At 38.9% G+C, this 14,463-nt stretch overlaps 1 protein-coding gene across 1 annotated transcript; it reads right to left on the reverse strand.

Annotated features, from left to right (window-relative positions):
* Positions 1-6: 6 nt before the first annotated feature.
* Positions 7-12,907, reverse strand: LOC106877048 (ubiquitin carboxyl-terminal hydrolase 34). Its single transcript, XM_014925865.2, has one exon. The coding sequence runs from the start codon at positions 11,521-11,523 to the stop codon at positions 238-240; it is 11,286 nt and encodes a 3,761-aa protein (XP_014781351.1). The 5' UTR covers positions 11,524-12,907; the 3' UTR covers positions 7-237.
* Between the last annotated feature and the right edge of the window lie 1,556 nt (positions 12,908-14,463).

The raw sequence follows: 14,463 nt of genomic DNA on the forward strand, positions 1-14,463 counted from the left end.
AAAAAAAAAAAAAAAAATGTGTATATAAAAAAAGAGAGAGAGTTAGTAAAAACATTCAAGTATGATAGATATGTAGAAGGGGGAAAAAAACAGAGAGAAAGAGAAATAGAGAGAGAGAGAGAGAGAGAGAAGAATGGTAGTAATATATGTGGATTAAAGAATGTAAATAAAATGTTAAGGAAGTCAAAGTAAAAAAGTGAGAAGGTGGTAGTAGAGAAGAACCTAGCTAAATGTGTGTTACTTGAGGCCAAGAAATCCATACAAATGTTCAATATGTTTTATAACAGTGTCTAAGAAATTGGGTTTTTCTCTGTGGATGGACCGTGCCCCAGAGAGAGCTGTGGAAGTGGTACTGGTAGTTGTGGTTGTCGATGTTGTTGTTCCTGATGTTGTGGCTGCTGTCCCTTTGTTAGGGCTGTGCTGTTCACATTTTGTATCAGTCTCTTTGCCTTCTTCTGAAGACAGCCTACCACTACCAGTCTGGCCAGCACCACTACCAATTCCACCAGTTCCACTAAGAGAGCTTTCGGATGCTATCTGGAAACCAGGGGACACCTCTTCCGCATTGTTGTCGGTTTCCATTTCATCAGGATCGTTACTGAATCGCTGGCGCTTCGTAGGTGTCTCCATAGACTCGTCTGGTTCCGAACTGTTTAGGTGTTCCGAACGAGTAAGCTTTTCGGCTGTTACTGGGACTTCAGTTAACGTCTCAGCAGTAGTAATAGGGTCGATGTTAATGCCTGGATTGATACTAGTTGTGGTGGGAGATGAAGTAACAGCTGATGAAGTTGGAAGAGGACTGGAAAGAGGTGATGATGAAGATGTCTTACTGCTGTTGGTAGCAACCGATACTGCAGTGGGAGTAGCAGTAGAAGTAGCAGCAGTGGTAGTAATTGTAGGAGTATTCGTAGTAGCAGTAGTAGTAGTAGTCGTAGTAGATAAGCTAACAACACTGGTTGAACTAGCAGCAAGTGAAGAATCTTCATTTTCAGATCTCTGACGTTGTTGGTAATCACAACACACTCTGTGAATGTGTTGCAGGCTGTCTGTTAGTAAACTACTAAGTTGTTTTGGAGGTTGAACAGAAAATATTAAAAGCATGGCTCTAAGGTCACCATTAATACGTTGGCAGATAGAAAAAAGTTCCTGATCAGTTTTTACATTTTCTGTTGCTGATTTTTCAGCGGTGATAGAAGCCACAAGACTGTCAAGTAAACTTTGACCTTGGTCATTGAGGACTTGTTGGTGAACCTTAGGAAAGAAATTGCAGAAAAATTGGTAGATTATAGGGCTGTTGAGAGACATGCGTTCATCCAATAGAACTGCATTGACATACTCAATGAAATAATAGCTGTTGCACAATACTTTAATGCAACTCTTATCAAACTGCTCTAAATGATAGATTTCATTCCACAATTTGGCAAAATAAAGTGAATGAAGAGGTACCCCTTCATAAGCAACCATTGCACTCAGATTGATCAAGTCTTTAGTAAGGTTATGTTGATTGACAGCAACCCGGCATAGCAAGTCAATAAACAGGTGATATTGATTGAAGAAGTCAGACAGTGCAGCATCATAACAATCATCAACATTTCGGGAAGCTTCCAGTTGGTTGGAGTGTAGCAACATCTGAAACTGAGGCCTTGGTGGTCTGACATTAGATTTAGAGCAGATGGTCTTCTGACCCCTGCGTGGGAAATAAGGACCAACAGACACTGGTAGGTTGGTGTCCTGAAATGCTTTGTGGGAATCTCGCAGAATTGTAACAATAGTAGGGATTATGTCCTTTTGGAAAGTGAGTACCATTTCTTTGAGGACTTCAAAACAACTCTGACGGATTTCAGGTGGAGTATAAGAATTCAAGAGAGTAAGAAGCTTGCGAACAAACTCTGCTCTTTCATTCCAGTTAAAGATGCATTCCTTTACATGTAAAGTACTTGGGTTCTTCCGTTCCAAGTAATGCCTGGCAACTTTGAGGACAGGCAATAGCAAGGCAAGGAGATCAACAATATCGCCAGTCACATGACATGCTGTAGCCTCGTGGTACATCACATGAAGAGTAAAGAATGCTTCAGTTATCATTTGCAAACCTTGCTGGTAAATAATGAGTAGTCTGTCATCTGTACTATCAACTAGAATTTTGAAGCTGTTGATGAGTGTTTGCCAGCCAGATCGAGCGTCCAAGTGCTGCAAGTACATCTGGATAGTAGTTCGCCTGAAGTTATTGATGGCCTTCAATTCTTCTTCAGAACTGTCTTGGTGCTTCATTGACATGACTCGCATCATTTTGAAGAGTTCTTCGACAGCAGCAGTATATTGGGCAGGATAAGGAGAAATGTTCTTAAATGCCCACAGAATATTTTGGTGCTGAGCGAGCTGCCTTGTGAAAGAACGTGACTGTTGACAACAGATGCGCAGCAGGCCATAGTAGGCTGGCAACATACAACGATTGAACATGACAACTTCCTGATCATCGTGGTCAGCGAGGATATAATTAAAAGCAATATTTTTACAGACATGTGTGTTGGTGACAATAAGTTTTACATTCTCTGGGCAGTCTAGACACACTTGATACCAGAACATAAGCATGGCTTGTTTGTTGTGGTGCATTGAGATCTGAGGTTCTGATAACTTGGGTTGAAATAGTTGCCATAAATCAGCAAAATAGCGACCAAACATTAACTTTTCCTTTTTAGAAATCAGACAGTATGTGACAACAGCAAAGTAACAAACTAGTTTGCTGGTGCCGTGAACCTGAGGGTCAACATAGAGACGTGCACGCGACAGCAGTGATAACAAATGCTCGTAGATTTGATGTAGAACAGCTAGTGCATCTGAGGAGAGTAGTAGTTCTTTATGTGGACTCAGTATGCTTCTAGCTGTGCGGAATGCTTGTCGAAAATTTAGGCTGGGAACTAAGGAAACCAATAAGAAACTTGCTGCATTTCTTACCCGTACATTGCCATGAGCAATAAGATAACCTTCGACCCAATTGTCCATCTGCTGTAGTACCCATGCATTGGCAATTTTATTCCTAGTGACCAAATTCGAGAGCCATTCAAGACACTGATGAGGACAACATTCTGTGAGCTCCCAGAATCGCTGAAGAATATACTGTAAAAAGGGAGGCATTCCTGGTGGACCTCCAATGAATTCAACTAATAAAGACATTAACTTAAAAAATGGTTGCGCCTGTTCTGCATTCAGTTTTTTGACAGCATTGAAAAGCATCTGAACAATTGCCAATGCCAAAGAGTCATTCCAGCGACAGAGACTAAAAATTAAATTGCACGTCTGCCGTACATTAATATGGTCTTTAATTTGATTGTAAAGGAATGGAAATCCTTTGCCACCAATGATGCTGTTATAATCTTTTTCACTCAGGCGTAACTGATTGTCTTCTCCTCGTGACCTCTCCACCAGCTGTGCAATCAGCGCTATCATTTTATCTAGTGCCAGAGGTCTGTGCTTATCTTCAGGCATTGCAATGACGTCATCTTCTTCATCATCATCTGACAATATTTCAACATAATTTTCTTGAGCTTTCTGACCCATGTAGAAATTAACAATTGCTGATATAGCATTGTTATTGATTAGGAAAAAACATTCTTCATCGCCCATCTTGGCAAATTCTAGAAGAAAACTGAAATATTCTGTTAGATACTTGCTGTGGGGTCGGACACCTTGCTCAAGAATTGCTAACATACGTCTGATAAATTTGGTAGCACATGTCTGACCACTGAGGCTGTTGGATTTGGTTTGGTCATCATTGGGATTCCCTGAGGTTAGAAGGTCATACTGGGCATTTTTGAGTTGTGTAATTACGTGAACTAATAACCTCTGGAACATCTGGCGCACCATTTGGTTAGGACATTTAATTAATATCTGCTGAGGCCACCAATCACATTCTGCCATATGCTCCAGAAACCATTCACATGCAGCTTGGCAGGAATTAAACTGCTTTGTCAGAAGTTCAATCCACTGAAGCATAGTAGGTTTTTCTTTGGCATGAATATGTGTTTCTAAGACAAAGGACGCACTCAGCTGTGCAACCATCAGAGGCACTTTTCTTGGGTCATCTCGAGGTAATGTCGTTTGAATGTAACCACATAACTGTAGCATGAATCCAAAATAAGTGTGCTCGAATATATTTTTATCTTGTAGAAACTGCATGTTGTCTTGCCATATCCAGTCAGCAAGCTCCTTTGACAAATCAAAGTTGAATTTCTGTGGCGGCTCTGATGCAGCATCAGATTCTTCATTAGGCACTTCTTTCTTCTTCGGAGAACACCGTTCATAAAATAACATATAGGCACTGTTGGTCTTCTCAAAAGAAAAATCCATGAATTTGTCAGTAACAGAATCATACGTTTTACTGGTCATTTCACCCCCGAAACACTCTGCAGCTATTTGGCTAGGATCAAATGGTTTCACTTCAGCATCATTAAATAGGTACCACTTATCAAATCCAGTCTTAGACTGACTAATGCGATCTCTGATGAAACTATAATAGTGTCCTCCATCAGCAGTTCCCGTGTGTACGGTTACTCCAATCAGTTCATATTCATGGCAGTCAGATTCATCTTTCGTGAAGGTGTCATTCTTATCGTCATCATCTTGTAATTTATCTGGTCCCATCAAGTTCACTTCCATGTACTGAGACATATCCAAGCGTAATGGAAAAGAAAAATGTGTATTTACCTTTTCTTTCATCATAGTCACCATATTAAAAGTGTATCGCATTGTATTAAAACACAGGATCTTGGGAAGTTTTCTGAAGCATGCACGCTTTTCAGCACGGACTTTCTTTTGACATTTTGAGCAAGTATACATATTGTCTCCTTCAAGCATATCCTTCACTGTAACCTCATCAAGCGAATCATATAGATTTTTCATGTCTGTAACTTGGCATCGGACAGTATAAAACTCTTCAACAGTGCGACTGACATGTGGACAATCAAGGGAAACAACATTATTAGTTAGGACACCACCAAATAAACTTTTCACCAGCTTTTTCATGTCGGAAGACATTTCTTCAAGTTTTGTAATTAAATCTGTAAAGAACTCAGTCATATCTTTTTGTTCTCCTGTGTTCAGAGGTTGTTTGTCCATGGTGTAAGTCTTGCAGAAGCTCTTGGGGTTATAAGCTTTTCTCTCACTTTCTTGAAGGTAAGCAAATATTTTCTGAAGCTCAATCAGTGTGGCTTCATGCTTTGTCTGGTCTGTGCACTTTGCTTGTAATACTGACTGCCTTGCCTGTGGAATCATATACAAATGCTGCATGCATGTAGCCATATAGCAAGTAGCTCCGAGGTTAGTCAAACCTACATAGCCACATTTTGATCGTCCATCCTCATGTGGCCAATAATCCCATGGGTAGGGTACATGAGAATCTTTACTGTGTTGCTTCATCATTTTTTCATGCAGTATAGCATAGTTTTCAACACTACCTTTTACCATTTCTACAAGCAAGTCGTAAGCAGCAGCTCGAGATGCTTGACTTTTACACTTGGGCAGCTTTCTGTTGACTGGTGATGGCAACGCAAAGAGACACCAAAAAATGTCTTCAAGAAATACTCTACCATTTTCAGATGTTTTGAAAGGTGGTTCATGTTTCAAAATAGCAGTACAAAGATTTAAAAGACCAATCAGGGCATCATCCTCCTCGTAACCATTCCTGGTTTCATAAAAAGAGCGAGAGATTATATGATTAGCAATTTCTTTACATAACATATCTAAATTCACGAGACTGTCAGATTTAGTGTTTGCATCTTCTTTTGAAATGTTATCAACAAATCTGCATACCAACCAGAAATAGTCACGGCAACCAGGACCATATGTCTCTTTCTTCTCCTCTTGCAGGTAGGCATCATTTACTCGGGGTTTTATTAATAGAGCTTCCGGTAGAAATGACAGCATACTAGATAGTATGGGTAACAGAAATGCATAACCGTTTCTGTTTTCCGAGGTCTTTCCTAAGCATAATTGATAAAGTCCAGTACAAACTTCCTTGCGGACGCAGGGTTCTGGGGCTTCCAGGGTTAACCTTTTCAGCCAAGAATTGAAATTTGGAGATGAACAAAATGCATCTTTTAGTTCTTCACATGAATATGCCCAAGATACAAGAAAATTTAAAGCATAATGAACAACTTCTGACCTCCCCCAAGTTCCTGTATTGCATAAATTGTTTTCTATTGGTATAGCAGCATCAAACAAGATTTGCATGATGATCTGTAAGTCCGTATTGACATTTAGCATTGACAGAATGGTTTGGTTGAGACGAGGTACAACAATTTTATCACAATTACTTTTTTGACGTTTCATTTTCTTACGGGGTAACTCATAATTTTCAAAGAGGTCATCATGGCCTGCTTCAGCATCTGACCTCTCCACAGAAAACTGACTTATTAGACGAAGCAAATAAGCCAAGCATTCTTGATTCCACTGATTCCAAGTTTCATCTGCTTTGGCTTGCAAGGTACTTGATTTAAATATATCAACTAAATGACTGAGCCCTCCTTTTGAAATGAACTGCTTGGTCCAAACTTCTTCAGGAACTTCCAGACCTTCCAGCACTTGATCACTCTCTGCATCTCCTCCTCCTCCAGATCGAGAAATAGATTTCTTCTTACATTTTGGATTTTTTGATAATGCTTCAACTATCTGTAAAGAATACATTAAACGGTGTGGTCTTTGTGGATCTAGTAGCCGATTCCAGTCAATAGGCTCTTCAGGTGGAGTCTCTTCTTTGTAGGGAGTTGATGGCATAATACTTCGGAAACCATATAACATTTCAGGACTTGTTGGTAATAACATCAACAATTCCCAAACCCGCCGAGAAAATATTTTGCCTTTACTTTGTAAATTCCATCTTTCTTTACTTTCTAAATCAGCTGTTGAGAAGCTCAGGTTACTCAGTTGTTCCAACAAAGTAAGGAGACGTTCGAAGCTTGGCTCTTGCAAAAGTATCATCATAGGTAATTGTTCAGGACTAGGAGATGGCAGGCACGATGATGGCAACGTTCCATCCATCTTTCTCTGTGGTCTACTTGCACCAACAGAAACAAAAACAAGTTGCAAGTCCTTAAACTGCATTTCACTCAAAGTTTTCTCGTCGTTATCTACAGTAAGCTCCTGCCCAAGAGTAATCATCCGTATTGGCCCATCCCCCAGCATAGCGCCAAGGATAGGAGACAATATTGAATTACCATGGTTACTAGAGGACTGCTGGCGTTGAAGTTGTTGCTGTTTCTGGAGAGCTTCCCACCACCGAGCAACTTCAGCCCGTAATTCTGCAATGAGATCAGTAGACAACATATCTAATGGAGTTTTTTCTGAGATACCAGCTGGCTGTAAGAGAATTCGAATTGGGCTTGACTGTTTCTCGTGTACATTACATTGGTGACTCACAATGCCATGTCCATCGATTTGCCAGTTTCTGAGGTGGTAAGCATATCTTTTTCGAAAACCTTCCAAGTGATTTTTTAATAAAATCAAACCTCTTTGAATAACAAGGAGATTCATGTCAGGATTTTCTTCAACTTTCTGAGAGGCAGTTAAAAGACTGTCCATGCATCGACGAATAAATTCATCTTCTTTTTCCAACAGTCCATTTCCATAATTGATGTAATAGTTATTCAAGAACTGGATGGCTGTGATACTGACGTCTGTATTCAAAGCCCGTAGAGCAATTTGCCACAGCTGGTCCATGCCGCACACTTGGTCCTCAGACAACTGATTATCTATAGAAGCGTTTGCTATTCTTGCCAAGTGTGATAATTGTTGGAAAAGATTCAAACCGATCATACTCATTGATTCAGGTTTAAGCTGAGGCATTTTCTCAAGAAATATGTGCTTGAATGTTTCCAAACACATGGCATGGTGATGCTCTTTGCTCTTGGCTTGATTAAGAAACCAGCTCAAGCATTCATCAGAACATTCTGGATCTAAAGCAAGACAAGCCCACAAAGTATCCACCTGTTCTTGACTTAGACGGAAACTATCTGGTGATCCAGGAGCACTGAACACACCAGTTAAAAACAAAAGCCTCACCTTGATTTGTTCCTTGTGACTGTAGAGGGATGTACTTTTCTGTAGATCACATTTTCGGCTCTCAGTATAATGGATAAGATCACTAAAAAAATGAGACATCATATTCAGTTCTTTTTCTGCCCACATAGTCACAGCATGGTTGTCAGAGCCACTGCGGTACTGTTGAAAAGAGCTGAAGATTTTGGGCAGAAGACGCAGAGATACCACTACAGACCGGTGCGCAGCCACATTTTCAATGCATGCTTCAATGAACTTGATTTTAATGCGCCTATCTGTTGAAAAGCACACTAAAGTGTAAAGAGCTTTCTCTGCTTCAACAACCAAGCCATCGGGTAGCAAACACGCCATGTCATCTTGCACAAGATCCCAGAGAAGCGTGTTCCCTTTCTTGCAGACATCATCAAATGTAAAATCGGTACAAGATGAAACTGAAAGTTCTTTCTGAGATGGTCTGGGATGAATGACATGTGGCATGTGAGTATGATACATTGATGCCATACTGGCGAGATGTTGTTGCATTTGGTGCGTATTGAAATGAGGATGTGCATTGATCTGAGCTAATTCCTCATCACTGAGAACTTCTTCCCCATCAAAATCTGCCATATTTTTTTCTGATTTTGTACTCATTCTGGAACTGTGGCAGCTACCTTCAGGACTCAATATGTCTTCAATATAATCACTTTGGATATGTCCATGTGGGTGAGCTTGCATATGTTGGATATAATTAGCACAATCAAACATTTCGGCTTCATCAGCACGGTTCTCAAACTCCTGAGCAGATTGGGAGGAAGCCACACCTTGAATACTGCTGTCAGCACTGTCGTGGTTGGCTAATGTGGACGGTCTGGCTTCAGAATCATGAGAATCTCGTGAATCCTGTGATAGGTTACCAGGATCTGAAATAGCCATTTTCTTTTCACTGTCCCCACCAACTTCCAAGTCTTTACAGTGACCAGTAATACCATCACTATCACCACGAGCTTCGAGAGAAACTGAACCAGGATGCAAGCTTTGTTGAATTCTGTTCTGATTTTCAGACCTTTGCAACCCTGGCCGGATACGATAGCGTTTCTTGCCTTGTCGCTGAAGAACAAGGCAAGCAGGTTGTTTAAGAAGTCCTTGCTGCTGGAGCTGTATATGATGTTCTTGCAGTGCATGTTGAGTCTCATAACGAAGTTTGGTCTCATGCATTAGTTTTGCTCTTCTAGACTCGTTAGCATCAAAATCTGAACTGTCCTCACTCTCACCGTGACAAGAATGTTTCATATGTACCATTTTAGCATGCTTTAGAATCTCATCATCAGATTCTTCATATTCTGATTCCATTTCTTCCTCCTCCTCTTCTTCTTCCACTTCCTCCTCCTCCTCCTCTTCTTCTTCTTCTTCCTCTTCTTCTTCTTCCTCTTCTTCATCATCATCGTCTTCATCAGAACATGTACCTTGCTCTGTATCACGATAAGCTTGAGCGTTTCGGTTTCTTGGGGGCCTTTGCTGACATTTTAACGGCACTGGCTGTCTTTTGACACCTCGTCGTTTTTGCATTCCATGTTTCAGTGATGTGCATATTTGACCTTCTCCAGCGCTAGAACCACTACATTCTACATCACTTTCGCTACCACTACTGCCACCTCCCACCTGGTTAGGAGCCACAAACTCTTGACCGAGGCCAGTGAGCTGCCGATGACTGCCTTCATCCATGTCACTTTCATCACTGTTGTCACTGTTGGCCGAAAACTGCTCGCAGCTTTTCTGTTGTTTCTCAGTACAATCATCATGTTTCTTGACGTGAGAAATCTGTTGTCGTGTTGAGCCAGCTTTGTTTTCAGCCTTGTTCAACTCTTTTTGATCATCCTCTGAAGGCAATTCCTCATTTTTATTATCGACCATTCCAATTCTCTTGTTGCTGTCCATCTCAGGGACTTTGTCAGTCTCCCCTTCAGAAAGTTGTAGACTTTCACTGCTGCTCATTTCTGGTTTGCTTGATTTACCATGTTCTAATTCTTCTTCCTCTTGTTCAATAGCAGCTACAATGCTCTGTGGCTGGTCAGCTGGCTGTTGTTGTTGGTGATGGACGGCAGCATTATGGCTCTGTGACGTAACACAAGTGCTCCAGATGCACTTGAGGAGAGCAGATGCTAAATATAAAGTAGACTCAGTGTGTGCAGAGGGATCAAGGGCAGATACTAAGTTAGACAAATGCTGAACCAATTGCAGTTCTAAATTTTTTATAAGGGGAATCAATATATCATAAACTTGTTTACTACAATGTTTCATTTGACTGGCAGTCCATATACAGTCGATATGTTCATTTGTGATTTTTCCTTCAACGGCAAGAAAATTTAAAATAATCTGGCTTTGTTTGATGATTTCCACATGCAAATTAGGACCAAAAATATGTTCAATAATCTTATTTTCTAAAAGCCATTTAGCTAAATGATTACCAACATTTTCTGCATCTACTAATGTATCGTTATTGCAGCATTCATTATACAAATCAATCTGACGGTTAATCTGAGCTATACCAGCCAGTCGAATTGTCAGAGTTGAACAAGTGAAATATTTAAAGGCTAAATCCAAACCTTCTTTGTCATAGGTAAAATGTGTATCCAACGGTTCTTTCACAGCTGCCCACATGAGGTCTGTCATGTTCCGGGTGCCGGCCATTCGCAGGTCTTTATCGGATAATTTACACATATAACGAATAACAGCAGTTCGTAATGGCACAATACATTGCATCACAGTAGCGATATTCATCCAAAGACGAAGATTTGCAATAATGTTGATGAGAGTATGAGCCACTGTGAATGGAAGCGTGTCCGGTGTAGCTTTCTCGAAGCATTGTTGCAGTGCTTGGACACCGTTACTATCACAGAAAAAACAAACATTGCGCAAGAGATACAGAGGAACTTCAGAATCGGAGATTTCACAATAATTGTTCAAGGCTCGAGTTTCCTGCTGAGACAGTTCTTCTAGAGATGAATGAACGACATGTTTGTAAGCCACATACGAGGGGAAGTTCATGAGAAAGACTTTCGTAACTACTTGAAGTAATTGGTCTTTTTCTTCCATGGCCCAAACTTCGGATTCATCGAGTTCTTCTGCATCATTTTTTTCCGTTTCTTCCGATGACAAGCCATCAATTGACGATTTGTTCTTGTCAGAAATATCAGAAACAGCATCTTCAGAACAATGATCACGCTTTTCTTGTTTTTCTTTTTCCTTGGCGTAGTCATCAGGCAGAGTCTGAATGTGCCGAATCGCAACAGTCAAAACGATTTGAACAATATTGTTCAATCGTTCAAAGTTCTTAAATTCTTTGTAGCAGCACATACATTGTTTCTGAGGCCATATATTTACGTATTGAATCACAGACAGAATCTCATTCTTTCCCAGACGAAGACCACCACCGCTGTGAAGCCGCTCATCGTGGCTATCGAATAAGGATAACAGGCCAGAGCATACATCACACATTCTCAGAATCTTGAGAAACACCGCAAGGAAATCTTGCTGAATAAATTATAAGCGACTCGACATGACAGAATCACAAAATCGAATCGAACGTGAGAAAAAGTTTTTTGTTTTCCATACCTTTTTTTTTTTTTTTAAGCATTCAACAATCCGCCATATTTGTTTTTAGACGTTTTCTTTCACCGGGAAGAGAATTAAACTTAAACCAGAGTGACCTCCCTTGGCAGAAACAAATTTTCTTCAATTTCATTTGTGCAAAATATGCCACAAACAACTTTCTACACTAACTTTCTTCTTGACAGCGTTTAAGGAAAAGGACAACGTTTCAACATTAATCCAGTAAATGTTGAAGAAGTAAACTGAAACTATTACATCAGAACAAAAAATACAAACGGAAATTCGAATGTTTTTGTTTACCTCTGTTTCTCCTACCTCATCCACTCAATTTAAAGTTTTTTTTATCTCCGACAATAGAGAACGCACCCCCTGTCCTAAATCCATACGCGTTTATTTCCCTTTTATTCTATATTTACCGTATTTTCAATTTCTTTCGAAGTATGGTCTTGGGGGTCATTGTCAACATCATCGACCAATATAATATATATAATAATTTAAATATATATTATATATTACTGATGGATCCTCATTTTATCGATCACGGATGGAAGAAATGCAAAGACGGCTCTGATTGTATTTTAATTAAATTTAACATTCAGTCCGAAGTCCAGTGCACTTATTTGCTACACGAAATAATTTAACACCCATCACTATAAAAAAAAATTATCAACTTCTGAAATTTTGTCACGAAAATAATAATAAAACGCTTTTATATCTAGCTCAACTTTTCATTTTTAATGATAACTATATATTTTTAATAATAAAAAAAATTTTCAATCGACCATTAGAAGGTTAGTTCATAAATTACTTATGTTTTCGGTACTTGATCGGAATTTTAAGAACATCATTGTTCTTTTAAAATTTTTAAACAACAATTTGAAGAATTGTTATAAATTAAGAATGTTAAGTGTGAGGTAACGTTTTTTTTTTTTTTGAAAGGGGGGAAGTAGGAGTAGATATTGTTAAGGCGGTAAGAGGAACCTTGTTAAACACTTTATAAAACTCAGCACAATCATTTGGAATACGTTGTGGGGTTGTTGTTTTTTTTAATAAATAAAGCTTTATTATCTTTCAGCTTTAACTGCTGATAAAACAAACGATGGAAAGACAAATAAAGGAAGCCAAAATAAAACTTTAAGAAATATTTTAGTGTCTTACTTGTTGTGTACTGAAGTCAAATCCAAGATATATTCGGTCGCTGCAAATATTGGTGCTTGACATGATTGCAATGTCAAGGTTGTGTTTTGCTGTCAAGGCTTCTATCTATACGTTTTAGTGTGTGTGTGTGTATATATATATATATATACACATATATATATATATATGTATATGTGTGTTTATGTCTTCCATGTTTTGTTATCTCAGGCGTTTTTATTATATATTTTTAGGAGATTTGCCCCCTCCTTTATTCCTTTCAGAAACATAATAGTGGGTTCTGAGGAAAGTTTTCTTACTTTTGAGTTTATTTGGAAGGGAGGGGGATTTCACATTTAAAAAGAAAGCAACTGCTTATCTTTGTATAATAGTTTGAAATGAGTATTTTTCGCGGTTCATTTTGAATTATCACTAATCACGTTTACAAATGAGGGTACGTACAATAAAAAAAATATAAGATCCCTATGAACCGAGTTTCCAACACGGTTTTTATTTTATATTGTTGCTGACTCACTTTTGCAATATCTAATGTCTAAGGGTAAAAATACAAATGATGCACTAATGTTCTATTAATTCTGCAGGTATTGGAGCTGCTCACCATTAAAACAGAATGAATCAAAACATTTCTGGCTGGCCTAATGGATAGGGCACCGGACAAACAAACGACAAATCAGGAGTTCGTGTCTTGCTACTGGCGTTACAATGTATCCTTGAACAAAGACACCTTCCCTTCCCCAGCTCATTCCTCTTAGCTGTCCATATGTATCGCCTTTATTAGATATTGTTATCTTCAGCTGTAACAGATTTTGACATATGTTGGTTTATAATGAAAAATTCAATTTTTGTTGGTTTTAAAGGTTACTACCAGCTAGCACATATATCCAGAGATATATTTCAAAGTCAGTACTGTTACAAATATCAGAACCAGAATGTTTCAAATAACATAATTTTAATTGTATGAATTAAAGATTAGTTCAATGTTTGTTTCTATTTTCACTCATTTAATGCCACAGAAACCAGAAATGGGTCTCAGTTGAGACCAGGGATCGGCGAAATGATCAGTGTTGACCTTTGGAAATCTGTGTAGTTATTGAATGGGTCGATATACATCTGAAGTGATTTTGAGCATTAAGAGTATTGATTTATTGGTGAACTGAATGGTGAAGTTATATTATAAGACACTAATTTCCTAACAAATACCAATGCAATAACTAGTGTTCACCAAGCATATTTTACATTAAATATAAGATAGAAATTTTATTGTTCTTTATAAGCTTCATTAAGTTTTTATAAATACTTCTTATTAAAAACTGTAGAAAAGGCGTAGGTAGAAACTCCATAAGATGTACTCGGTGTAAGAAGTGCAGCAATTTCGAAGGAAAGCTAACTGGAAAGATAGTTTTTGTGTGTGGCAAATGCACAAGAACAATAAACACTGAAGATGTACAGAAAACAGATTCCATCACATGCCAGGGGGCAAAAATAGAAGTAGTTCATAGCTTCTGTTACCTAGATGACCAAGTCAGTAGCGGGGGTGGATGCTCTGAGAGTCTAGCTGCTAGAATAAAAATAACCTAGGCAAAGTTCAGGGAGCTCTTACCCCTACTGGTAACAAAGGGCTTCTCACTCAGAGTGAAAGGTAGACTGTATGATGCATGTAAACAAACAGCC

The sequence above is a fragment of the Octopus bimaculoides genome, chromosome 4, assembly GCF_001194135.2.
Source record: "Octopus bimaculoides isolate UCB-OBI-ISO-001 chromosome 4, ASM119413v2, whole genome shotgun sequence".
In the NCBI taxonomy this organism is placed as follows: Eukaryota; Metazoa; Mollusca; class Cephalopoda; order Octopoda; family Octopodidae; genus Octopus; species Octopus bimaculoides.

Bases quoted from the DNA above. Each gene is read 5' to 3' on its own strand.
- LOC106877048 (XM_014925865.2), bottom strand. From the start codon at position 11,523: ATGTGTGATGTATGCTCTGGCCTGTTATCCTTATTCGATAGCCACGAT.